At 38.8% G+C, this 26303-nt stretch overlaps 1 protein-coding gene across 1 annotated transcript in view; it reads left to right on the top strand.

The window, feature by feature from the left end:
* The first annotated feature begins 243 nt into the window (after positions 1-243).
* SPATA6 (spermatogenesis associated 6) overlaps positions 244-26303 on the top strand; it is a 40025-nt gene continuing 13965 nt past the window's right edge. The window contains exons 1-10 of the mRNA XM_086617421.1: positions 244-291; positions 5937-6074; positions 7623-7671; positions 8557-8598; positions 9689-9813; positions 14309-14389; positions 17091-17369; positions 18989-19076; positions 20842-20882; positions 22619-22794. Of these exons, the coding sequence (XP_086473547.1) occupies positions 244-291; positions 5937-6074; positions 7623-7671; positions 8557-8598; positions 9689-9813; positions 14309-14389; positions 17091-17369; positions 18989-19076; positions 20842-20882; positions 22619-22794 (1067 nt within the window). The remainder of the gene's footprint in view (positions 292-5936; positions 6075-7622; positions 7672-8556; positions 8599-9688; positions 9814-14308; positions 14390-17090; positions 17370-18988; positions 19077-20841; positions 20883-22618; positions 22795-26303) is intronic.

Genomic DNA, 26303 nt, shown 5'->3' with positions numbered 1-26303 from the left:
CCGGCGCAGGGCATTGTGGGAAGGGGCAACGGCCGTTGGCGCAGGGCATTGTGGGAAGGAGGGGGAGTTTTGCCGGGAGAGGCGCTGGCGCCGCCGGGGCGGTGGCCCCGCCAGCGATAGTGCGCATGCGCAGCGCGGCGGCGGGACGCGCCCCGGTTGCCGTGACAACGGCGTCGGCCCCGCGACGCGGCTGAGCCCGAGCGGGCCGGGAGCCGGCGGGCCCCCGCCCCGGCCCGCCCGCCCATGCCGCGGAAAGCGCTGCTCTGCGCCCTGCAGCTCGACATCCGCTCGGTGAGTGCCCGCGCCGCAGCCGCCGGGACGTGGCGGGCCGCAGGCTGGAGGAGAAGCCGCGGTTTGCCCTTCCGGCGCCGCTTCCCGCCCCGCTCCCCCCTCTCAGCCGCCGCCCGGCCCGCCCGGCCTGTGTCTGCTTCCAGGAGGCCGGTCCGGGCGGTGCTGCCGAGCGAGGGGCCGCCCCCGTTTGGAAATCGGGGCTCCTGGGCAGCTTCTGCCCCTTCTGTGTGTGCGTCCCCTGGCAGCCGGGCCCTCTGCCTCCCTGTCGGTGGTAGCATCGGCCGTGCTCCTTCACCGCTCTCGCTTTCCCCTGGAGCAAGCCTTTTTCAAGAGACAGTGATTCTTGTGAAGCTTCGTGGTGTGGAAAAAGCACTCTTGAAACAGCGAAAGAAATCCTGGGAAACAGCACCGTGTACATGGCATGTGCTCCCCTGGGAAGCGTGAAGTCCCTGTGAGGGGCAAGAGGTGGCACTGGGCAGCTCTGAAGCACCTGGGTGTTATATGGGGGGCTTGGGGTCAATAGGTGTGTAAGTGGAAAGTTTGTACATTAATCATATTAGGACGGTTCCTTGTGCAAAGTTTGCCAAGTTTTCTGCTTGTACACAAGGTGGGAGCAAAGTGAGAGACTGTATCATTCTGATGAGGCAGATAGTGCTCTGTTACTCTGGAGTTTGGCTTCACAGGCCCTGGTCGCTATAATCCAGAGGTTAGGCCTCCTCGCAGGGCAGGTGCTGCCAGAAGACTCGGTGCTCAAAGGAAAACCCAAGGTGCCATCCAAAAAATTTAAGTTCAGGTCCAGAAAGTACAGACTGGGAAACGGACCTGGGATTCCTGATTGCTTAACTGCTTTCGTTCCCACTCTTATGTGGCTGCTCTAAAATAGAGCTGTGAATGTCTGCACGTACCTGGTGAGGGTGTGAACCTGCTGGTGTTGCTCTGCTGCCTCAACAGCTAGTTGAGATCTTTGCATCTGCATAATGCAAAGGCCCACTTGGCTCCTGGAAAGGAACAAATGTGCTTTCCTCTTCTGTTCCTGCTGCTGTGAACTATTCATGTGCCAGGAGAGAGTGCAGGGAAGGTGCTGCCCCAGGGTCGGGCTTCTTCAGTTGTGGGGTGTTTGCTATTCAGCCTGCTCTCAAGGCTGCAAATAATAATGGAAAAGGAGAGAACAGGTAATCTCCAACACAGACCTCAGTGTCCCTTTCAGCACATGTGGGTGGTTTGGTTCTATCCCCGCTATGCTATGCTACATAATTTCTCTCAGGTAACCCTTTTAATAAGTGTGTTTAATCTCATTTTGAACCACTTGTTTGGCCTTTTTTTTTTTCCCCATTGGACCCTACTTTGGCATTTTGCTCCTGTGATGGTTTGAAAACTTTCCAGCCTAAATTTCCTTCTGGCTAGTTGATGCCCTCCTCTTACACAGATGTCAACACTGGCCTTTCACTTAAATAATGTTTTTTCCTACCTTGATGTTTGCTCTCTTGATGTATTTATTGGGCAGCAGTTCTGGCGTTTCACCGTCCATCTTTGTCAGCTAAAGAGATCTGGGTCTTTGGGTAGTGTTGTATGTGACAGGCTCGCTGGTCGTCTCATCATGTTAAGGATGGGTGTTGCTCCTCCACTTGGAATTCGCATTGATCAGGATTGGAATTGAACTCAACGTTCTAGATGGCATCTCACTGTTGCCTTAGATGATGTCAGGGGAAAAAAAAAAAAAGTCCAAAATTCATCCCATATATCTTAATATTAGTCTCTTCACAGCTGCACTGCAGTTGTGCTGTCGTTTAATAACACACTGGTCTTCCCCTCAGCCAGCTTTGAAGGTTACCCGCCCGCCCCAGTTAAAGCAGAATCTGTTGTTAATACACAGTAGGTGCGTCTCATTTCTATTACTGTGGTCCTGCAAACATTTTTTCTGTATCTTTTTGTTGACCTCTGATGATTTCAGAATTTTAATAAGAAAAATTTCATGAGAACACTCTGACTTCTTGTGTCAGGGTCATTAAAAATATTAAAGGACACAGATCCCAGGATACGTAAAGGAATATTTTTAATAGTAACCCTCAGCTTGATGCCTCCCAGTTTTGCACATTATTGATGCTGGCCTTTGGCCAGTTCTGTACCACCTTAGGACCTTCTTAATATCTCCCATCTTCTGCATCGCAAGAAATAGTTTCTCATGTGGCACCATGTGATGTTACTGATGTCCAGATAAATTCGATATCCTTTGTCCAGAAAATAGGCTTTCAAGAAAATGTCAGGTTTTGCTTGACAGATCTATTTTTATGAAACGTGCTGCTGGACTTTTTTCTAGTTAGGTTTTCCTCCATGCCCTTTATTCTTTACTTTTGCATATTTAAATATTCTGATTGGTGGGGTTATAATTTTTCAGATCTCTTTTTCTGCCTCACATGGGCTTTGTGTTTGTTATTTTTCAGCAGATGGTACTATCCTTGTTTTCATAACATGGATTTTGGCTATGTATACATCCAGCAGGAAAAATTACATTCTTTCAGAACCTGGGCTGAAGATGATTCAGCCTCCCTGTGGCTCCTTGGTCCTATTGAGCAGCTTCAATTTCCGTTATTTCCTTCTTTAAGTTGTTTGTTTGCTCCTGTATTAAGTATCATTAAAACCAAGGCAAAATAGTCAGTTGTGTTTGGAACACAGATTTGTTAGTTTTTACATCTGCCTGTTTCCTCCTTGTTCGCTTCATTTGTGACTGAAGCCTTGTCCAAATTTCTGATTCCCTTTCCTTTACAATGCTCCACGTATTTCTCAAACCTCTTTAAAACCAATCCACCTGTGTCAGAAGTTGTGTCCTCGTTTTTTCCCTTGCTTTAGGATACAGATGGGTTTTGCTCCTTTTGACTTAATGAAATCCAAATGTCTTTTCGAATCTCAGTCCTTGAGCTCTTTGGTTTGTTCTGCTGCTAGTTTTCTTCGTTTCTGAAAGGCTGCTCTTCTAAAATTGAAAGCCTTGGCTAAAGACCTTATTTGGTTTATCCTGCCATTAATTTAAATTGAATAATTCATGATTGCTCAGACTGAGATTTCATTGTTATTTGTTTTTTGAGACTAATTTTGGTGCCTACCTCTGCTGCTGGCATTTGGATTGCTCGTGTAGCAACAGAATGAAATTCACATTATTCTTCATGTCATTGCTACATAGAGAATTCACAAACGTGACAGTGAAGGTAGGTAAAGCTTTAAGCACTAAGATGAATTAATAGCATTGTGGATTACTGCCAGGTCAGGAAACTAAAATGGCATCTCTTCACGTTGAGAAGATTATTTTTGCAACTCTAAGTCCAGAATGGTATTCCATCTGGAAGCTTGCATTCAGCAGAAGTTAATGCTGTCCATCGCCTTTCATAGAGAACTCTTCTTGTTTTGATGGTAAAGGGCAATTAAAGGGATTTTTTGAGGCCTGCCTTTTTCATTGGTTACATATGCAGCTACATTTTAGGACTGAGTGTGTCAAACAAATACCATAGTGGGTTGTGGATCAGTAGAATTCTGTTCCTATCCATGAGATGGATTCAGTGATTTCTTTGTGGCTATTTGTGATGTCCCAGCACCAGGGCTGTTACATGTTTTCCATCTTTCTGGGAACTGCAGCAGAGAAGTCCAGGGTAACGATGTCCTAGACATTTATCATAATTCTCCTTGTTGGTTTTAAGATCAGTTAATAGTAGCACCGATAGCTCTTTTCCTTAGCTGATCCATAGATAATATTATTCCAGTGTTTACAATGGTCCCTTGTCCTGCCTGAACAGTTTGCAGTGAGATAAGAGCTTCAATTTGTCTCCTAAGTGTTATGCGGCTCCATGCGTCACGTATTACAAAATAGATTTAATGAACTGCAGAAATGCATGTGTCATTCATTTTTGGAGCTGGTTTAAAGTTACATGATCATCTAGATTTGGTGTTCCAGCCCAGGCAATAAATTGTGCAGTTTATCTCAAGGGTAGTAGAAGCACAAGTGTCCACATGTGCTATCTTGCCTCACATGCTGAATTGCAAGAATTTATTTTCTTTTACAGGGTAGGCAGAATAAATGGCACCTGTTGTTTGAAGAAATCAGAAGGCAAAACCTCAAACCTCTTGCTTTTTGTCTCAATAAATAGGCAAATACTGGTTGCCTTCTCTAAGGTGAAAGGCATGAAACCCCAGCTAAAAATGATTGTAAATTCTACAAAAACGTCAAGAAGAAAAGTGAGAACTAAGCTAATATGACTTTTAGTATGTAGTTTGGGGGATCTTGCTTTGTATGAATGAAATCTGTCTCACACTCCTATTCACACTTGCAACTGCACGAGTGTCATACAAGCTGTTTAATGCTTGACAGTCTGTTTCAATTGGGTTATCTGTTATTCTGGCACTTTTCTTGCAGGCTCGAAGCCCTCGTATACATGGAGAGAAACCTCTTTTTTTTCCTCCTCAGATATTTATGAGTAGAAGCACTTTTTTTTTTTTTAGCTTATACTGTATCTATAGCAATCTATCTCACATTAGTTTCTGTTATTTCTTTCACCTGAGGCTGTTTTTCTGCTGTTTATATAGTTTTCTTTTAGATCTAGTTAGGATTTCTCAAGTAAAACGTTCATTTGGGAGTAGGAGACTGTAACCAAAGCACTTATTTTAATTCCTGTCACTCTTCTCCTTTGTCTTTCTACCTGGCAATTGAAAGTCTGAACACTTTCTCCAGCAACCTTATGTTGGAAGAGACAACCTCATATTTATTACACTGTGATAAAAAGTGAGCAGTAGAACTGAAGTGAAAGGTGACAATTCTCTGGCTGAGTAATAGAATAAAATCATGTGGCTTGGAGAAAATAGCAAATAGGTTCGCAATGAGTTGTATACATCCTTGCAGTGAAAACACAAGAACGTCTGATGTTCATCAGAGCTTTAAAAACATACGAACTTCTTCTTGCTTTAAGAATGTCCAGAGAAAGATGAGAGATTAGTGGCAGTATCTGGCAGCATAACGAGGAGCCTTCTCTGCCTTGAATACCCTCCAAAGTGGCCAAACTTCTAAGATAAAACTTTGTGTGCCATGTATCCCATAGCAGTGGGACAACAGTTGCTTTTTTTTTTATTATTTACATATTAGAAGGCAAAGTTAATATAATATTTACAAATAAACTTGCCTTTTTTGGTGGCTGGACAGAGTATGGATATCTAAGCATATACTTTTACCAGCTTCTTTCTCTCTGTGGCTAGGCGAAAATTTGGATGTGTTTTTGTGTCTTGGCATCAAGTAGACTTCATTCTACATAACTTTTCATATAGAACCTGATGTAATCCTTGGTGCTAACTGATACAGTCAGTGCATGCCTTTACTGTATTAACCTGGGATTGGGATACCAGGTTTCAGTTTTGGTTGACGACGATGGAGTTTGTTTACCTACAGTATTTGGTCCTGATGATTTTTAAATGGTGACTATTTTTCCTGGTCAGTGTGTACAAACAGAATTGCTTTTTGAAATAATTTTTTTTCACTCTAATCTGTTATAATCTGACTCTCAGTAATCAACCATTTTAGCCTTGACCATTTCATTTTTATCTCAAAAACAGCCATAACTTCTATAACTAACTGAAATTCAGTTTGTTTAATGAATGTGTTACTCTTACAGATAACTTGCCCAGGAGTGCTGTTGAAAGACAAAGAGGAACTTTATCTCAGTGTCTCTGTACTTGGGCAGTACAAAAAAACTCAATGCGTCCCTGCAGCGTTTCCACTCTTCTTTCAAGAAAAACTAGTATTCAAAAAGGTAAGATAATGTCAAGAGCTAACACAAGCCAAATAAAACCCATCTGAAACTCCACAAAACCTCACTGCAAAACCCCTGAGCACGAGTAATCACACTGAGGATGGCATAGCATTGTAACTCCTGCTTCTCTTCAGCACAAAGGAGGTGTGTGCCTATATTATCCACACAGTGACTGGAGAATTATGCGTACTGAAGATTATAATGTATGATGAAGCTTTTTAGGTGTTTGTTCATTCTTTTGTGAACTGTCCTTTTTCAGTGTCTGTTTTCCTGGTTTGGTAGGAACCGAATGTTGTTGTTCTAAAAATTATGGCAAGGTGAAGAACAAAGACGATAAGATACAGGAGAGTCAACTTAATTTAGTAGAAAGATAGAATAGCAGCTCAAGCTTTTTTGGTGACATCTTTCTCCCTTTGAGATACTTTTTTCATGGTTTGTCACCAGAATTCCCAGGTTGGTACTCTGGCCTTATAATTTATAGTTGTTTATGCCATATTCTGAGTCCCTGCTAGCTTCATTATTAGTACCACAGGGATAATGAAACACAGTATCTTACAGATACGATCTGGCTTCTTGACTACCTATGAATAATAATACTTTGCCCTTTCTAGTTCTTTTCCTTTAAGCATCCCCCAGCACTTTGAAAACCAAACTGAGTAAACATCAGTGATGCTCTGGTGATGTGGGTAAGATACAGTGACAATTTCATCAGCTACTGAAGAGTAAAAAAAGACCATAGTTTTTAAAGGCAAACATACCACAGACTACTGAAGGGAAACATAGGGAATACTGTTTTCGGTGTAATTTAGAGGAACTCCAAGACACCAGGATTTATCTACTTACAAAAGAGGTGAACAAGAAAGCTGAGAATAATATCTGTCTTCTTACAAATAGGTATTAAATAGGTCTAGATACTTGTGGAGCACCAGTGCTTTGGGTTTTTTTTAGTGTTTAGTACCTTAAACAGCAAAATGATCTACACCATTCTGCTGAGACTTTTGTACGGAATTAGGGGGAAGTCTGTTACCTGCTGAATATCCAGTGCAACATCCTCCCCTATTCCCTGCCATCTATTCACATGACATTCAGATTAAAAAAAAAAAACCCTGAACAGTATTCTGTACATGAATAGTCACTGCCATAAAAATAAAGCTTAAAGTATTACTAATATATTAAAGAACATACTCTTCATCTATAAAAATTCTAGCAGATTCAGCAATTTATCTTTCTCTCTTGAAATTTTCTCAGACAATGCTTATCTCTAACACAGTATCTTGAACTCTTCACAATGCCTCCTAATTTAAATATGGAGAGGTAACCCTGAATGGCTGGAGAGCATATGACAAGAACTGCTAGCTTTCGATTAATTTGATCATGTGTCAAATGATAATTTCAGTTTTCTTTCTTTTTCCGGTGGGGATAGGACTCTTGGCAACCATTTGAAGCAAGGAAGAATATGTGGGCTTTTTTTTTCCCTTCTCTTTGCCCAGAGGTCTATCTGATGACTTTGACTGTGCCATTATTATTATTTATTAATTTATTTTCCAGGCATATACTGATATAGTTGATCCTGGAGACCTTGTGGAGTTACTGGAATGTAGGTTCTACTTTTCATGTATACTATATTGTGTGCATTAATGTCATGCATGTATGGGCTCTAAAGACTTTTTGGGGATTCGAAGTATGTGATAATTTTTCTGTCAGGAGCCTGTTCTCTGAAAAGCTGGTGGGTACCCAATGTAGTGTGTCATATACTGAACACGTAGGACTCTAGCACTAGTGGTTTTTAGAACAGAAGATTAGTTGTCAGTGCAGGCAGAGGTTTTTTTTGCTGTCTTTGGTTACTAGTAACTTACCCAAAATGCTGTTATCTAACAAAATGCCTCTAGAAATGTATGCTACATGCTTTAGAACAGGAAAAGGATAAAAAGTCATAATTAATGGAAAATCCAGCTGATTATCCAGATAGGTAATGGATTCCTTTATCCGATAATTTATTTGATTAATTTTCAAATAATATAAGCATAAAACTTTGATTTTTGTAAAACTATTCTTTTCATTTTTCAAGAAAATTGTATGTCTTGCCATATGTGGAGCATAGTGAATCGTAGTGAGACAACACTGACCTTGAACTCAAACTCCAGGAATATGCTCCCTCGTACCGGGAGTTATCTGAAAAAGTGGTGAAGCTTGTATTGTCTTCTTTAAAAAAAGGACAAACTTGACAGCAGGTAGAACTTACCAAGTTCTAAGTCAAATTCAGAGTTGTCATTTCTATGCTGCTAATGCCATTGTGTTCATCTGTGGTATTTATGCAAGCTGTTCTTAATTTTCTCTTATTGTTGATATGGTGGAAATAGCATAGCTACGTACAGTGCTGTGAAGCTTAAATCAGTAAGCCGTTTTTCTTGGGTTTTGACTATGAGAATTACTTTCCATTTTAGTTTTTTTTAACTCATGAAAAAACTTTTTTCCTTTCTAGTTGACACAGCAGTACTTGAACTAATACAGCTCGTTCCTCCAGGTATTGTATCAGTCTCTTAATAAATTATGCAGTTTAATAGGTGAATTTCCATGAGGACGTTGCCCATTACAGCACAATCATTTTTTCCAACACACAAACAACATAGGAAGCTCTTCAACAAATAGTCCTCTGAATATAAAATGTTAATAGATCAAGAGGATCTCATTCTTGAAAGAGAATAATGACTGAATATTGAAATGTACTATACTCAGGCTTAGGAAAGTGATAATATTTTAGAAATGGAAAATAAACTGAAATCATCCAGTGCACACTTATTAACTGCATCACAATTCACTTGCAAAGTGGCTGTCTGTGAAATTTCAGAGTGCATAATCTTGTTCTCAGAATGACACTTTTTTCCCTTCCATTTTAATGGTGACCATTGGGAAAACTCTTATCCTCACTGTAAGTATTACAGGGCTCTTGGGATATGTGAAGATAATAAATAGTCATTTGTCATACTTCTGTTATTGGTTTGTGTGATTATAAAAATCTATTTTAATGAAATTCAAGTGTTCCCATGAATAATGTAAATCTGCATTTTATTGGAAATAAAGTCAAGTTTTAAAGAGGACTCATTTGGAAACTGTGGTATTAAAAGCACTCTCTGTCACTTGTCCTTAGTACTTTCAAGGAAACGTTTGCTCTCTCAGGTGGCTCACCAGACTGTTTACTTGAAGAAATGTACTGACTGTGGATTTTTGTTGTGGGAGAGTAAAATATCTTGGATAAGGAATTGCAGGGGTCAGACATACTTGCTTCTTTTGTGGCATGGAAGGGAAAGAAAGAGGAAAACTACTGAAGAATTGCCTAGAGAAAACTTCTTGTATGTCTCTTAAAGAAGATCGTGTTAACTGTTTTATAATTTTTTTACAATACCAGTGAAACATACTTTCAGAGTAGATTCTTCATGTTACTCCTGGTGATTTAACTCGGGGAGGTTATTTCCTAGTGCGATATGAGTTATAGAGCCATGCTGTTAATTTGTAAAGAACAAGATTTATCTTAGTTTCTGAATGGTCTTGTGTGTGGTGTCTGTACTATATGGCTTTTGTCTATTTTGCAGTTAAAGTATATGTTTTCTTTTTAGTGGGAAAAATTCTAGCAACGTATGAAGAAAATACCAGAGATTTCCTGTTCCCTGACCCTAAGCTTACCCGTGGGCACCATGGTTTAGATCGTGAGATTTTAATGAAGAGGTCCTCTTCCTTCACAGTGAGTGAATATCTGTGGATTGTATTTATGATACAGTGTGTTTCACAGAAGAAACCCCTTGAACTACTTCAAATGAAAAACGATTACTTCTGACAGGTTTTGCCGTTTCAGGTGTTGAATGTACAAATCCACTTGAACTTTAGTGAAAGTAAAATCATTTTTCAAAGTGCTTCAAGAAATTATTTAATGTGAAAAAGTTACTTTCCGCTTGGTTTGCAGTGTGGCACCAGGACAGGTCTTCCGTTCAATTTAATCTGTGGTGCAGTTGGTAGTTGAAGGGATGCAAGAGAAGAAGGAGATGTCATGTCAACCACGGTTCTCAACCCATGTAACCCTCCCTCCTCAGTCTCTCTTTGTAGCATTTTGTTTCAGACAGTTTTTGGTACTGTTTAGGACAATGACAGTCAGTACAAATTTCTAGTGCTGTGCCATCTCAACTGTGGGCCTCCCTGAGGTGCAAGATCACCATGAAAATAGTAACTGAAATTTAGCTTAGCGCTGCATGATTGTTTGCCGGTTCCAAAGCCTGTTTCTTAAGGTCTGTTCAGGCTGTTCAGGCTCATTTAGTAATTTGCCTTTTCTACAGTTTAAAGAAAGCTATGATAAATGACAGCTAATTGGCAGAATAAGTGCAATGAATTAACGTTAATTTTCTGGAGATAAGGGCTCAAGTACATGGTAAATGAAAATGAATTTCTCTCACACTGCCCTTTCATAGAGTTTGACTGTTGAATCATAGGTGTCAGTGGAATAACTCAGGAAGGCACTTTGAAGATGATGTGGTAGAGGTGTTTTGGGATTTGTTTTGTTTTTTCTTATTTTGGTTAAATTTTACTAGTGGAGTGGCAGGACGTTTGGATTGGGAAGACAGGGACTCAGTTGTCCTGTCCATTGCAGTTGGATTAAAAACACAGGGCAGGAGGGAAATGCTGATTAAGTTCATTGGTATCTTTTAGCTGGTATAATCTTTCCCCTGCAAGGGCAACCTGGACATTGCCCAGTCACTTGCAATTAGAAGTGCTAATTTGGTGTCTAATGCTGTGTTACATTTGAATGAATTAAAGCTGTGATTTTTGTGATACAAAGTATGGTTCTGCAGCAACTTGAACCATCCCTACAAAAATAGCCATTTTTTTTTGGCCGTAGCATCTGTTTGATATAGCTTGTCCTATGCATGTTAGTGGTGGCTCAAGAGAGGTGTATTGCTTTCATGTTACTTATAGAATAGGTACTTTCCTGGTGTTGAGGGAGGTAGTAATAAATGAGGTGGTATTAGCAAAATGGTTTCAGATTTTTTGTAAATGCAATATAATGAATCTTTATGGAAGCAGAGCCACTAGAGAAGTTTGAGGTTTTTTGTCGGACTGAGTTCTTTAATACAAAACTTATGTATTTTCTAATAAAAAGAAGGTGGCATAATTTGTGAGCTGTGAAAAGATGTGATCAGAATCATTTGGATATGTAGTTGAATGATGACACTGTAGTAGCTTTAAGAAGTTGACTGATGTAAGACATGTATTTCCATGTCGTTGGGAACAGTGTAAATGAAATCCATCTTTGCCCTGGAACGAGGACTGCAGAAGCATCTGTTGCTGTCTTCCACCTCCATCGCAGAAAGAACAATTTAAGAAACAATTTTGGCATACTGACCCCATTTTCAGGAATAAAGAAGCTGTGTTTGATGAAATTGGAGGGAGGCTCCTGAAAAGAACTTGTGGTTTCTCTCCTTGCTTGCCAAATGGGATAGCTGTGAGAGGACTTTTCCCTCCAGTAGAAATGCAGTCTCAAATGCCTCCATCTTCCAGTGCTCTCTAAGATTTACTGGCAAGTGTCTCTTGCTAGCTCTGTCAGCACCAAGCACTGAACGTGTCTGCTAAGCAAAAGGCAAAGTGTTAAACAAGGTCGTGAGAACCATCACATTATTCCTGTGCTAGTCAAGCCATGTTTTTCCCATATTAAAAGTTATTTATAGCTAGCTGAGATGTTGAGTATTTTTGACGGACAGCTGTGCTTCAGTGGCCCTTTGATTCGCAATAAATTTGTCTTTTTATTAAAAAAATAAAGGTAGCAACAGCAAGATTACGGTTGTAGAGTTCAGATAGGCAGTGACAAGCAGTGTCTGATTAACACTGCTAATCTGCCAGTTGGAAGGAATCCCAAGTTGAGAGGATCAGAACTCCTCCAGAAATCTGGCACTTAGCTGATAATGTCTCTGGCTAAATGTCTTACAAGGCTTACAAACACAATACGCGTACACGACGTGCCTAGAGTTATCTCTCCTGGTCCAGTGTTGCCCAGCTGAGGCTTTTGCTGGCTCTTCTGTATTTCTCTGCAACCCTTGCCTTCGAGAATATATTTAGGCCTCGACTGGTGGTGACTTCTTACAGACGTTCTTATCTCCATTCCCCACCCTCGTGCAGTATTTGCCATGTTACTTGAAGCAGTTTCTTTTTCATTATGCTGTCCTTCATTAGCATACCAACACAAGACCTTCTGTTATATTCATATATACTTTTTAAGCTACAGACTTGTCCTTGTGCTGCTACAATCAGAAGTACATATTAAACTTGTTTTCTGAGTTGGGTTCTTATAAACATGAAGCACCTTTACAGTTCTTCTGTGATCAAATTAATATTATGTCATTATCACATCTGTTTAATGACTGGTACAGAAAGACTGACAAGCTTGTTCAGGGCTGCAGACGGCACTGAACCGGAGGCAGAAGAATAGATCCCAAAAACTTTCTGGCTGAATTTTACAGATGGATTTGGAGGCTATACAGCCATCTTTACCCAATACTATATTGAACATCCTTTGGCAATCCCTGGTTTGGGAACTGCACAGAACAGAATAACTCCTCTGATTGCTTTTGGCCTATAAGTTACTTTTGACATATCCATGCCTGTGTATGTGAGTGCCATCCTATGTTTCCTCTCCATGAACCATTTCTCTGAAGAAACCATGTTTTTTGTGATTTTTTTTTTTAGCTATAAGCATTTGAGAATTCTGTAATCATTCTCAGTCTCTGTAAGAACAGTAGGTGCTCTGTTGTTGCTTTTTATAGAAGACGTACTAATTCTGATGTGTCCTTTTTTAAATTGTTGATAGCACTTGACAATTCATTAGTAATAAAGATGAGTTGATTAAAAACGGTCAGATTTAAAATCTCTTTTATATGCTATAGCTTGACTTGATTGAATCCTGGACTCTGTTAATTGCTATGACTGAGCTTTCTTGGCATTTTTGTCATTTCATTTCCATAATCTAACCTGAGGCCAGATAATAGTCTTTATGGGAAATCAGTTTGTGTTTACGCAGGTGGTAGGGAATAGTTTGGTTCAGCAGTAGACTTCACTCATGAAGTTCCTGCTAATTGTTAAGAACATGGGGCAGAGTCACAAACAGACCAGCTCCTTTTTGTTTGCCAGTGGTTTTGTGTGTTCATGCACACAGGTGCCTCAAGATGTGCAGCAAACTCTGTCCATGTTGAAAGAAGACAGGGTAGAAAGTTTTAAGGACGCTTGATTCTCTCTTTGCTTCTACAAAGCTGTATCATATACACATAGATGATTCCCATTTGTCTATGGAATATGTGGCCTTCGGTTCCTTTATGCCTTTTTTAATGTTGCTGTTTTGGGAAATAACACTTGTGTGTTATTATCTCTGCCGTTTACACTCAGTAAATTTTGTATATGTTGGCCAGTTCTAGCTAAATTTAACAGGAAGTAGGGCTCTCAAAGGCATTATGTGTCTAGACACGGCTGAAGTAAAAGAAGATGAGTTGAACAGGAGCTGTTAGCCATGTAAAATGGAAGGACGTGCTGTCCGTTAGTACATGTGTGCTGCTTGACCAGAAGACCCAGCTGGACCCCACTGACTCCAACATGGTCAAACTAGGGCTGCCTGTTGTCAGCCACATGTGTAAGAAGGGATTAAGAGGAAGTGGAACATGGTTACAGAACATGAGAAACGATCCACAGAAATTGGGCTTTGCTCTAATCGTTATAGAATAAAGGAGTTTCTTAATCATACTGTTACAAATTAATAGTTATTTGCAGTGTAATTGACTAATTTTCAAAATATTTTTACAAAAAAAGATTGCACAATTGAGACTATTCATGAAGAAGTTTCCAAAGTTAGCATTAATGAAACTTCTAGAGCATGACTGGAATTTTTATTGATGCTATATAGCATGGCATGAAAAATCTTTAAAAGTACTTTTGACAAAGAAATGTATTGAAATAAAAGCCAGACCTTAATTGTTGTATGAAAGCAATATAATCATCTGTAATTGAATTGTCAGAAATGCAAATGTTAGCATCTTGACATTTACCATTGCTGTTCTGTCTTTTCTAATTATCTTTATTAAAGGCTGAAATTAACAAAGGAAATGGCTGAAAATTAGGAATGGTTTGTTACATTAGGTGACATTTACTTCTTTGATACCCTTTATCTTGAATTAGAGCTTGATGTTTAATTATTGTCTCTCTTCTAGGGAATTGCACCAAAATTGAGATTTTCTACAAGCTCCCTTATTGCAGAAAGTCTGTTAAGCTCAGGAAGGAGTCACATACAGGTTAGCATAATTTAATTGTTTGCAATTTAATTTCTAGATTTAATATTGATAGCCTTGGTTCCAATTTTTGCATGTGCTGCTCACTTGAAACTTTTCTTGTTCTTTTGTCGTGGTTAAAGCAGTTGTCATGGATGCTTGACAACTTGATTAAATTTTTAATCGTGTATGAGTAAAGAGTGGGTTTGGTCCGTGACAGTAAATGCTGAGAGTTCCTTGAATCTGAAACAATTATCAGCTTCTGTGTTCTAGGATCAGCTGAGGTGTCAATCCCTGGTTTATTTGTAGGTGGGAAGATGCCTTCTCTCCGTTTCTTACTGACACTTAAAATTAAGGTGGGAGAATGAAAGCTGGGTGAAGTCAGAGAAGGTACATTATCAAAACCAAACCAATTAATTTAATTGTTTTCCATAACAATATCAGTAACACTAATGGAAAAGAAGATTTGTGTTGAAAAGTCTGTCACCAATATTAATCTGGAAATGCTGCTTCTTGCAATAAGCAAAGTTAAAGGTGAAGCAGCTGAAGAAACTGAGAGGGGGAAAAGACCCTCTCTGGTGTGTTTGTTCATTTGGTAGCACTCTTCTCTGATCTCATAGATTAGAATTTTGGGGGGTTTTCTGGCACGAGCTGTCACGCAATGTTACTCTTATGTCCTCCTTTTTTTGCTGTATTATTGAAAGATGGTCCAGTATCATTAAAATGAAATGGTCGTCAGGAAGGCTCTTGTGCAAAGAGGGTTAGGTGACTTTGATCTGTTTGTGGCATTGCTAATTAGTTCACTGAGAAGTTTCTTTCGAATTTAGCAAATGAAATGCATTGAGATGCTTAGATAAAGAATAATTTGTGACATTGTCATTATTGGAAAACTAACTTCTCTCAAAGTGACTTCGATAAGAGCAGTTTGATTTAAAATTTAAGATTTCCTTAGAAGTATTTAATATGTTATGAATGGCATATCAAATTTATATGTGTTACATTGAAGATCTGGTTTCACTATCGTGTAAGCCAGAAGTAGCACTGGTGAAATTGCAATTAATCTCAGAGAATTAGATCTGGTTTGTTTAGGCCAGTTCCATACTCTGGCTCACTGCCAGCTGCACAAGTGCTAGTGCAGGTGTGAGAAAGGCAGTGGCATGGATAGTCTGTGTGGTGCCAGATTCAGACTACGTTGATAGAAAACAAACTCGCAGCCTCAGCCTCATTCATTGTTGGGTGTAGAGGGAAAGTCTTGAAGGCAAGCTGGACATTTCTGGGTTCCTCTGAACTGAAGCAGTGCATGCAACATTCAGGTTTAAGACTAATGTCAACTTCCTCAAGCTCAACAAAGAATTTCAAACAGGAAGAAAAGTCTTGCTATACTATCATTTTTTTATCTTTTATGACCTGTGAATTTGGGCAAAATTTGGCCCAAAAGCCTAACTATCCATACTGCGATGTTCAAAGTTACAACATGCTGCTGACTAGGGTGCCTTGACCTGTAAAGCTTGTAGAGTAATTGAATGCTCGTTTAATGCCACGAATTACAAAGGAATGATAATGTATTTCAAACAAAACTTCAGTGCTGGAAAGAGTTTACCAGAATTTGAAATCAGTCACTGAAGAAGTTAATAGTTATTTAGAGGAGGTGTCAGTCCTGCTTGTTAGGTAGGCTTTGCTGGTAACAACAAATTACATCACCACCACCCTCGTCCTATGTTGTGGGAAGGGAGGTGGTGAGGTTGGTTGTTACTCCACTTTCCTCTCATAGAATCAGAGTAATTTAGGTTGGAAAAGACCTTTAAGATCGTGGAGGCCAACCATAATAGCCTTGGTTCCATACCTATGTTCCGCAAAATGAATAGCCTTTATGCTGCTGTACATAGATATTTTAAAAGCAGTGCCAACTCAGAGATAGACTTTTAAGGCAATATTTGATAATGATATGATTTTTATAAATTTTAGCTACAAAATCTGTATTTCAGATGTCAAGTGCCAGTTTTACAAATAAACAGCTGCTTTGCCTCTTCTTTTGCAAAAGTATTCACATGATTTGAGAGGATCTTTGGAAGACGATCTTTAAAGTTTTGGGGTTGGTTTTTTTTTGAGGAGAGGTGTGTTTTGGTTTAGTTTATTTTTACTAAACATAGCTTCTTGATTATAACTGTTTAAAGAACTGGTAAATTCACCATGATCCAGGAAAATATAAATATCGGAGAATGTAATTACAGTTCATGTGAGGCTTTAGGCAACTCTTCATGAATATTATTTAAACTATTAAACAGGCTTCTATTTTAATTTATGTATTTTATTTTAAAGAATACGAATTTTAAAAGGTTAAAATGTTTAAAAAGATGAAAAAATTCTTCAAATCTGTGACTGTCCAATCCAGATAAAGTTTGTGTTAAATAAACTTGTGACAAAATTCAGTGTAATTTTTTCCAGTCTCTGTATACTAACTGTGTGAGAAAGCTAATTAGGTAAGTAGGAGACACTTAACAGCTAATACGTGGCAAAGTGTGTTTTAATATCCTTCTGATTTTAGAGAAAGTGGTAAATACATTGTTGGTTTTTGAAATCGCTGTTTGATTATAGTTTTGTGAAGGAAACTTCAGCTGACATGGCATCTATTTCTCTTAAAATCATTAGTTCCCTGTTTGCTTTACTTTCGGTGATCTTTGTTCTGCATGCTGTCAAACCAGATAATTTCTCCTTTTCACTTTAGGGTGATTTGAACTGGGTACATCACTCAACCCCAAATGGAAAATTGCCAACAAAGTTACCAAAGAAAAACACTCTTTCACCTGAGAAAAGCAGGCCCAGCTTAGCAAGAAAGAGCTATGAGCAGCCTACAATAGCTTCTAAGTCACGTTCTCCGTCGCCGTACACAAACAGACGGATGTGTGAGCTGTCGGAAGACGCCAGGCAACGACTGGCCCATTTAAACCTTGGTCCTTACGAATTCAGAAGAGAAACTGATAAACCTCCATTTGTAGTTAGACGGGTTTGTATTCTCTCCAAAGTGCTTCCAGCTTAAGCTCACATCAAATGTTGTTCTTTCACTAAATACTGCTCCAAAAATTCATTCAGCTCTTAGTTTAGATGAATAATTTTTCTCTCCTTAACAGTCTGTCACACAGTGATTTAAATGTAAAATTAACTAAAATAAAATTTCTTTTATCCGCTTTAGTAACGACAAAGATCAAATTCTTTCCTGAATATCTTGGTGAAATTCTCTGAGGCCCCATTTCTTTTCTTCCAGCGCACTAGACAGGATAATAGGTGTATAAATTCAGCTTGGAAGTAATTGATATTAGTATTAAAAATTCCTGAATAAGACTTTAAAGAAAGAGTGTCTAGTCACATTATGAACACTTACACTTCCTCTCTTTCAACTTTCCTTTTTTTTATGTTGGCATCCTATGATCTTTGAAACACTTCCTTTGCTCAGAGCTACATCTCTAACACTTTGACTTACAGTTCATAACCGACCTGACTTTAGCACCCGCATAAGGACTTTTTGCTAACCGTACGTGAAAAGTTGTTCTGAAACTAGGTAGTTATTTAAAGAACCTGTGCTTTAATACAAACAGAACAGATTTCGCAGCCTCTTGGAGGATCATATTCTAATTTTTTTTTTTTCTCTTAATTTTTCTTATGATTGCAGCAATCTTTTATTTTCATAATATCACTTTGAACGTGTTGGGGCAGAAATGGGACTGTTCTGATTCTGGAACATTGTCTACAATTCTGGACACTTTTCACAGCCATTGAATTTAGTGTTTAATTAATTTGCTTGTCACTTTATTTATTTTTTTTCTAAGTTTATGTACAAATGAATTAATAATTTCTTGTCAAATTTTAGAATTATTTTCCAAGTTTTATTCTATCTATAGGTACCTTTTAGAAATCCAGATTAGCCTTAGTAAGCCGTTCATCAACCTACTGTTTATGTCTCTCTCAGATATTTTTCTTTTAACTCCTTTTAATCAGTTCTTCTGGTTTTTGATCTGTAGGTGAAGTTCACAGTTTAATTACAGCATCTTTAAACACTAGTTATTGATTTTTATTGCTTGGTTATGTTTGTACAAAAAAGGAAAAAGCTTGTCCCTTAACGTTCCATATCCTGACTGTCATGGCCTTTCTAGATTGAGAATGCTGTCTTTTAGAGCATCTTTACTGCTGAGGACTCTTTTGGCCTGGAGATCTTTGTGTTGCATGAAGATAAAATTAGATTATGTTAAATGTAACTTTTGAATTAGGAAGAGATCCGAACCTCTCTTGGTGAGATCTGAACTGTTTGGAATAAATCTGAGATACCAAGAATTGTATGAAAAGACGGCAGACATTATAGATGAAAGAGTAACTACCTGCATTTTTTTTTCTTTGAACAATATGATATTCAGAGTTTTCTAGACCTTCCTAGTACTGTTTTTGCTTATGCACAGTAGTGCTAATAATACCCATAATATGAGTGAAGTGTTGGGAAAATAGCTTTAAATAGTATTTAAATAAGAATAAAATATTTCAGAAAGGACTTGATGTGATCTTATGAATTAAAAGAGAAAAAAGTAGAAATTGATATATCTGATACTGAGCATTTTAACACTATTTTTGCTTCAGGTTGAACAACCAAGTCCTAGTATTAAACTTCATACCTGGTGCCCCGTGCGAGAAAGCGGAGCGGAAGCCTGGAGCAAGGTAGACCATGGTCAGTATTTTCTACTATGTATCTCGTTAATGCTTTTGTTTTCTGCAGTGGTTTAGCGAGGTTATTTTGCTTTGAGGGTTTAGTTTTGGGTTTTTATTTATTAAAAAAAAAAACAGTCTATAATGGAGAAAAAGCTGTTCTCTCTTCCTAGGAATAGGAAGAGTACTGAATAAGCTACTGCTGCAAAAGGTAGTTTTGGATAGTTCTTTACCTCACGAAACTTGGAACATAGTTCTACATGATATCCAAGTAGGAGTGAAAAATACCAAAGCCCAGGCGGGTGCTCTGTTTCACTCCACTTGTTTTGATGAGTTAGATAGTGGAGCAAATCTGCACCAGAGTCTGTGGGTGTGTTGATCAGGCTTTCTGGAGTATTGATCATTTTGAAGTTCAAGGGCTCTGTCACTTGAAAAATGAATAATGTTTATTTCAGCAGTATTTGTGAGGAGCGGATCAGTGACTTACCATTATTAATGAGCATCCAGAATGTGTTCCAATATCTACTTTGGCATTCATTGGTATCAGTAAGTGAGGGTTTAATAAAAGGTATAGGACCAGAAATTTAAGGAAATACCCTAAAACTTATTTATTGCATATGTCTGGCAATATCAGGATTTTAATGAGTCTCATCAGTATTTGTTTATGTGTGCTCTGCCTCATTTTTATTGCCCCTCCTCACCAATTATAAATTGTTACATAGCAAATCATTATGGACCTGTTATTTTACATTTGTTCTTTGTAGTAGCACTGGGTGCAGGATTTTAAAGGTTTTGCATTCCCTTTGGGGTCAGGCTTACATTATCCTGCTACTCCAGATTGATAACAGACCTATTATCATCTGCTACAATTGCGTATTTATGAAATGAGTTGGTGGTTTCTGGCCACTGGTTAGGAGACCAAAATCTACCTCACTGTCGATATCCGGAGGGTTCACTGGGCACCTGCCAGTGTCTTAAGGCTTAACTGTAACTTCTCAAAAAAACAGAGTCCTAGTATTATATATCTTAATACTGATAGTACAGTTTAGTCTAGTCCTTTTTTGCTTTCATGAAGGTAGTTGATAGAAGGATGTCTTTATATTGCTGTACAGTATAGGAGTATGGTTTTGGGCTTCACAGTGTGAGTGTTGTTCAGTACAGACTGATACAACCAGTCAAGAAGCCAGGCATAACTTAGTGCCAGTCTCTCAGGGATGAGGTGCATATTGGTGTTGGTGAGACATCCTAAACTGGTGTGGACCTAATAGTTTCCTTCCATGGGCTTTGTACTCATGTTTGTGGATCAGCAGTGAAGGAAGGAATGGAGAAGTGATAGAAGGAGGGAGCAGTGGTCATTGGGAAGCTTGTTCAGAGAAGATCAGTAAGGTAGTGTAATGTACATGAGAATTTTTTGGGAATGGTAGAGCTTGATTTTATATTGATTTAGGCAATTAATGGCTCAACAAATGTGCCACTTCTGTCTACGCAGAAAATAATGTGTACACCGATTCATTATGATAAACATTGTATTCCATTAAATGTGAAGTCATTGTTTTCGGCTAAAGAAAGTGATTTCCTGAAATATTCTGAGGACACTGTTTAGAATTTCACAATGTATAATAATAATAATAATAATAATAATAATAATAATAATAATAATAATAATAAATTGCTTTAGTATTGTTTGGGAGGAGAGTTATGCTATTTTGTAAAAGATTTCGTAAAATTTAGGACATTGGGATTTTCTTTTGAATTTCTTCTGGGATGCAGCTTTTTTCTTTCTCCAGATCCTTCTCTTCTCGGCAGCTACAGACCCAAGAAAGCCAGAGTGAGTACTTTGAAGTGCTGTTGTTTACAAATTGTTTTGTGGGAAGCTGTGAGTGAGAACGATTGTCCTCTTTTTGAAACTTTATCTAATATAGTATCAAAAGCAAGAAGAGGGACATTTTAAATCTTATCTAACACAGTTTAGGCCAACTGCCAGATTATCTATGAACAGAAATGTGAAACTTAACACTCTGTAAGATATTCATGCCTGTAGGTACAGAACTTGCTTCTCCTTGGCATTAAGACTTGTGACAAGGCTGTAGAAGAGCCTTTGAAGGCACTTTGCTTTTGCCTTCCCGGTCATTCTGAGAGCACACTTCTTTCCAGAATTGTGTTTAAAGGTAGCACTGGTGCAACTGGGAAGCCACTGTTCTGTTATTTCCCATCCTTGGTTTTTCAGATTTTTAGCTGCTTTGTGTATTAAGTGGATCTGAAGATTAATGTCAGGGTTCCTTTGGGTTTTTTTGGTGGTTTTTATTCTTTCTATCCTCATTTAGTTGTTTTTGCCTCTGTTCCTGAAGTACTGCAGAAATTGTGGATTTAGGCATTTAATTATATATGCCCTCTTAGATTTTCTAATGGCTGGGAAAAGTGATGATAACAGGGAAGAGGAAAAAAGGGGAATTAAAAGGATAAGCTGTGATATATGTTAAGCACACTTTTGTCAGATTCTAAACTTTTGTTACCAAGGATTGCAGTTTTGCATACCATGTAAGTCTAATCTATTGTGCCTCTTCTGGATTGTTCCATGGCTGTAAATGGGAAACTGTAAAGAAAATAGAAAATTTCTACTAAATATGCTAAATATGTCGTTGGGCATTTTTTTTCTTTAATAATGGCTATTTTAAGGTTGTGCCATCCCCTCCCCCATCCCTCTGCCCCACAATGAGAAAGTAGATTTTGGAAGCAGTCATTGTTTGGAGAATGCAGATAGCTGAGCTATTGGTTAATTTATCATGTTCTTGATGCTTCTAATCACTTGTGATTCTCACACAATCAGAGCTGAAGAGAATGTATCTTTTTCTTGCTGGAAATACAGTATAGCTTTGTTTAAGAGGAACTGTTTCCCAAAGCTGAGGAAAAAAATGCTGCAGCCTGGAAGGAGCTCATGAATAACCTGATTATTGTTGGTCTGGTTTTGTTGTGGGTTTTTTTTCCTCAGCTTTGGGAAACAGCTCCTGTCAAAGGCATCATTGCAGGTAAACTGGGGTAACCCATGGAGACATTTTAGTGGTATGTTTCAGGTTAAGAGGAACTATGAAAGGAGTAAGTAGTGTAGTGAAGAGAGAGTAAAAGATGAGTAGTAGATGGGCCTGAGTTTTACCTTGAGGAACAGCAAATGCTGAGAAAAAAAAGTCTAAGAACAAGGGGTCCCAGACTGAGAAGAAAGGTTTGTGTTGTTTAGGCTCTCCGGCATCATTCTGAAGCTGTGAGTTTCCTGGGAAGGGTAAGCCTTTAAATCGTGCAGTCAGAAAACGTGATAAAAGGCCTGTTACACTAGACTTTGCCATAAGATGGTGTGTTACATACCCACAGAGTCCTCTGACACTTGTTGATTTAATGCAAAGCAGGGCCCTTTCTATGAAATGAGAATCATTGTTCTCTCTCCAGCAGGCAGATATTCCTTGCATGTATGTGCAACCCTTAACCTTTTGTTTTGAAAAATACAGACATGAAAACTGTACATCTTGATATTGGTAATAAATTTTAGCAAGGTTTGATGGGTTTTTTTTACAGGCAAAATCTACTCAAGGAAGAGACTTTGACAGTTCTGATGTTTGCCATGAGGATGTGATCTCAGATCCACTCGACAGACAGTCCTGTTCTGCTGGTTCCTTGGAGCATTCAGCATCTCCAGCATTTCAGAAACATTCCCTAAGTTCTGTGCTAAACCGATCTTCTCTAAGGGAAAGGTAATGGCTTGGTATTGTTTGTGAAGTTCTGGAATCATTAACATGAGCAGATGATAACAATACTTACACGACTACAGTTTGCGTGTTTGGAGATATGCAGGCTGAAGAGACTGAAAAGTCTTTCCCCAAATGTGATCGTTTGACTTTTCCACAGGTGCCGTGTTTGCCATCACCTGTCTGCTTAATGAGTACAATCCTAACAATATGGCAATGAAAAGGGTCTTTGAAATCTCTGTTGCTAACCTTCTCTGAAACAATGAAGCCCCAGATTTCAGGCTGCCAATGTCCATCTAAAACAGAAAATACTTAAATAAATAATCACTGTTTCAGAGGTGATTAGAATGTCAGGAACGTAAATGTAGATACATGTCAAGTAGGCTTTATGGGAGGTACTTGGAAACCTTTTTTCCTTCTGGCTGTTGTTGAGCCCAATGTTTGTAAGCACAAACTTGTGGCTGAGCTGCAGTCAGATATGTGACTGGTGTGCATAACATGCTTGGGCTAGCTTTAATCTGGTCAGTGTATTATTTTCCAATCTTTCTGCTTTACTGACATCCTAAGATTTTGTTTTGTTTGAGTTGAAGTGTGGGCCTCTGCAGCAGTTGTGTGTATATTAATTGCTATATTTAAATTAGTTTTTTTAGTAGTCTCCACTGACTCCAGTGGGGTTGGGGTGGAGACAGATTTTAAGATCCCTTAGTTCAGTGCATTTCAATCTCTGGGTTAATATTTTGGGCAAGCCTTACAGCTTCAGTGTCTCATGAGGACGAGATGGAAGAAATGTCAAAAAGCTACACGTTTTTTCATGCTTAAGACCTCCAGTCCTTCAAGGAGAGTATTCCTCCTGCTGAGTAGAACGTGTACTTGGTGTACAATGCTTCTACTGTACCTTCAGTTTAGTAAGTTAGTAGATGGCTTTCTGGGAGCAGAAAAACCATATGCGAAGCCTGAATAAGCAAATACATGAAATAATTGGGAGAAGCTGAGGATCAAACTGATGTCCTGTCCTAAACGCTGAAGTGTTTACTGAGGCTCTAACTGGAGATGTACTTTGGCTAGTTCACACTCGTTCCAGGCTGTTTCATCCTTGTTGTCATTGGTACCTCACTTAGTCAATGCTCGCAGGGTGCGTTTTGGAGCCTACACACAGCCTAACGCTTTTTTCCAAAACAGAAAAATTGCCTCAGTTTTTTTCTTTAAAAAGAAAAATGACGAGTGGCAGGTGGGGATTGAATTTTTAATACCTACAAAGATCAAGTTGGTGTTTTAACATCTTCCTCTGCTTGAGAACGTGCTTGTTTGTTGTTCTGTGTAATAGTATTTCTTGAGAACTGTTACACAGAGATTAGGATGTATCTGGGGTTTGGAGGAGGTTTCTTTGTCATCTTGTCTACCTCCCTACTCACTCCTGACATTGTGCATTAGTTACCCATGTCTGGGGAAGAGATGTTGTAATGGTGACTTTTTAAATCATTTTTTTCAGCTGGACTCCTTTTGTGAAGAGGAGGCATAAATTTTAAAATGCGTTATATTCAAAGCTGACAGGGTCCCTTATATTGATAACAGAAAAGCCCTGTATGTTGTGAGCTGCTGTTACATGCATAGTAATTTAGTCATCTGCCAGTTAATCTTGAAATTGTCTGAACGTTCTTGCTTTTTCTCTTTATTAACCCCTCTCCAGAAGAGATTTGTGATCTTGTGAAATTATCTTTCTTCTTCATATTAGAACAAATGTTCTCAGCTCTTTAGAGATGTAACATCTCTTTATGTTAAAGATGTAAGCATTTACTTTTGTCATCAGAAAAAATGCAAAATGAGAAGGTAAAGGGCGTAGGCTAAAAAAATTGATCTCTGTTTCATGCTGCTGAGATAACAATGGCTTTAGCTGACTGTGTACTGAGAGTTATAGTTGGAATGAAAAACGTGGATCAGAGGTCAATGTTTGGAAATGCATGCAAACACTGTGGTTCAGATCATGGAAATGCAGAGAAAATCAGTACTACTCAAAGTGTACCAGTGTTAGCGTATTTGCAGGAATCCAGCCTCTTATCTCACAGTATTTGGTATTTATTTCCTCAATTTTATTTTGAATTACAAAGACAAAGAGCTTAGCATATCCAGGCTATTTTTTTTATGCTAGTCAATTCACAGTCAATATGAAACTTGACTCCCCACCTTGACCTTCAGTTCCCTTTTTTCCCTTTTTCTTAAAAAGAGTAGTGTGAAGTGAATGTCTGCCTTCTTGGGAGTACTTTCCAGAGCACTGCTGAATAGTTGTTAAGCCACAGCAATACTTTTCAGTGATACAGAAATTGGGGTCTTGCATGAGGTCCTCTAAGCCCTTTTGTGTCCTTTCTAGCAGTTTCCAGTCTCTTTCTGTGAGCCTGCTAGAGAGACTACAAATCAATCCTCTCGCCTTTTCCTCTGGGTTTGAGCCAGAAGCAGAACTGTAAATAGATTTACTGCTGAACAGAGCAGCAAAGTTTTGAATATTTATTTTTCGTACTTTATTTTTACATTTTTTCATTATTTAGGTCACCTAAGGAAAGCATTTGCTAATGTGGCAAACTGACACTAAGCACAGTGATGCGGATGTACACCTCTGCTTCTCATTTTGATTCTAGCTCCTGTGCAGAGCAATGGTACGTGCACACGCTTCAGTTCCTGCCTGTGATGTATGGCCAGCTTCAGTCAATGCAGTTGACTTGCCCCCACAGACTGCTTGGTTGTGCATAGACAGCTATCCTGTTTGCTCTTTGGAAGAGCATTAGCACTATATTCTCTCAGTGCTGGGGCAGGAAAGCAAAATTCGAGTCCAGTCTGTGCTTTCAAAGTGCACGTACATCTTCATACACCCCAAGAAGATGATGTTTTTCCTGGGGACTTGCCTGTTAAGCCTTCCTTGCAGCACTGAAGCCTGCAGCAAAGTAGCCTTTGTAAAGAAAAGGAGAAACGGTGAGGTGGATTCTGTAAGGTGATGACAGAAGTCCTCTGACTAGAGCTATCTGCTAGCACAAGAGAAATTCTTTTCTCAAGAGACCACAGCAATCACAGGAGTGTTTGACCATTTCTGTTATGTTGAGAGGCAAAGTTACTTCTCATGCATTTGGGATAAAAGGGTTCTTTTTCCTACTCTGGACATGGCAGTCTTTTGCTTTTGTTTGTTATCATTAATCTGAAGAATAATCATTTCTAGCATGAAGTCCAGCTCAATGTCTTTTTTATGTTTTTTTCTGGTTATACTGCTGATATATGATCTTACCTACTGTAAAAGTTGACAAAAATCTAAATTGTCTTTGAGGTAAGACAGAGGTTAACTGTATGGATCAGATGCCCTTCTGTAATATTCCTCTGTTGTTTTACAACCATCTTTTTATGTTATCTAAGTACCAGGGAAATAACAGCATGAAGTTAGCTATTACTAATGATAGACTAGATCCTATGTGAAGTCCTTGAAAATTCCAGTTACCAGAAGCTTTGGCTTCAGCGACCTTGAAATGTCACCCCAG

This window comes from Tauraco erythrolophus, chromosome 10 (assembly GCF_009769465.1).
Source record: "Tauraco erythrolophus isolate bTauEry1 chromosome 10, bTauEry1.pri, whole genome shotgun sequence".
In the NCBI taxonomy this organism is placed as follows: domain Eukaryota; kingdom Metazoa; phylum Chordata; class Aves; order Musophagiformes; family Musophagidae; genus Tauraco; species Tauraco erythrolophus.
Note: the sequence above shows the minus strand (reverse complement) of the source record. Positions and strands in the feature narration are given on the sequence as shown.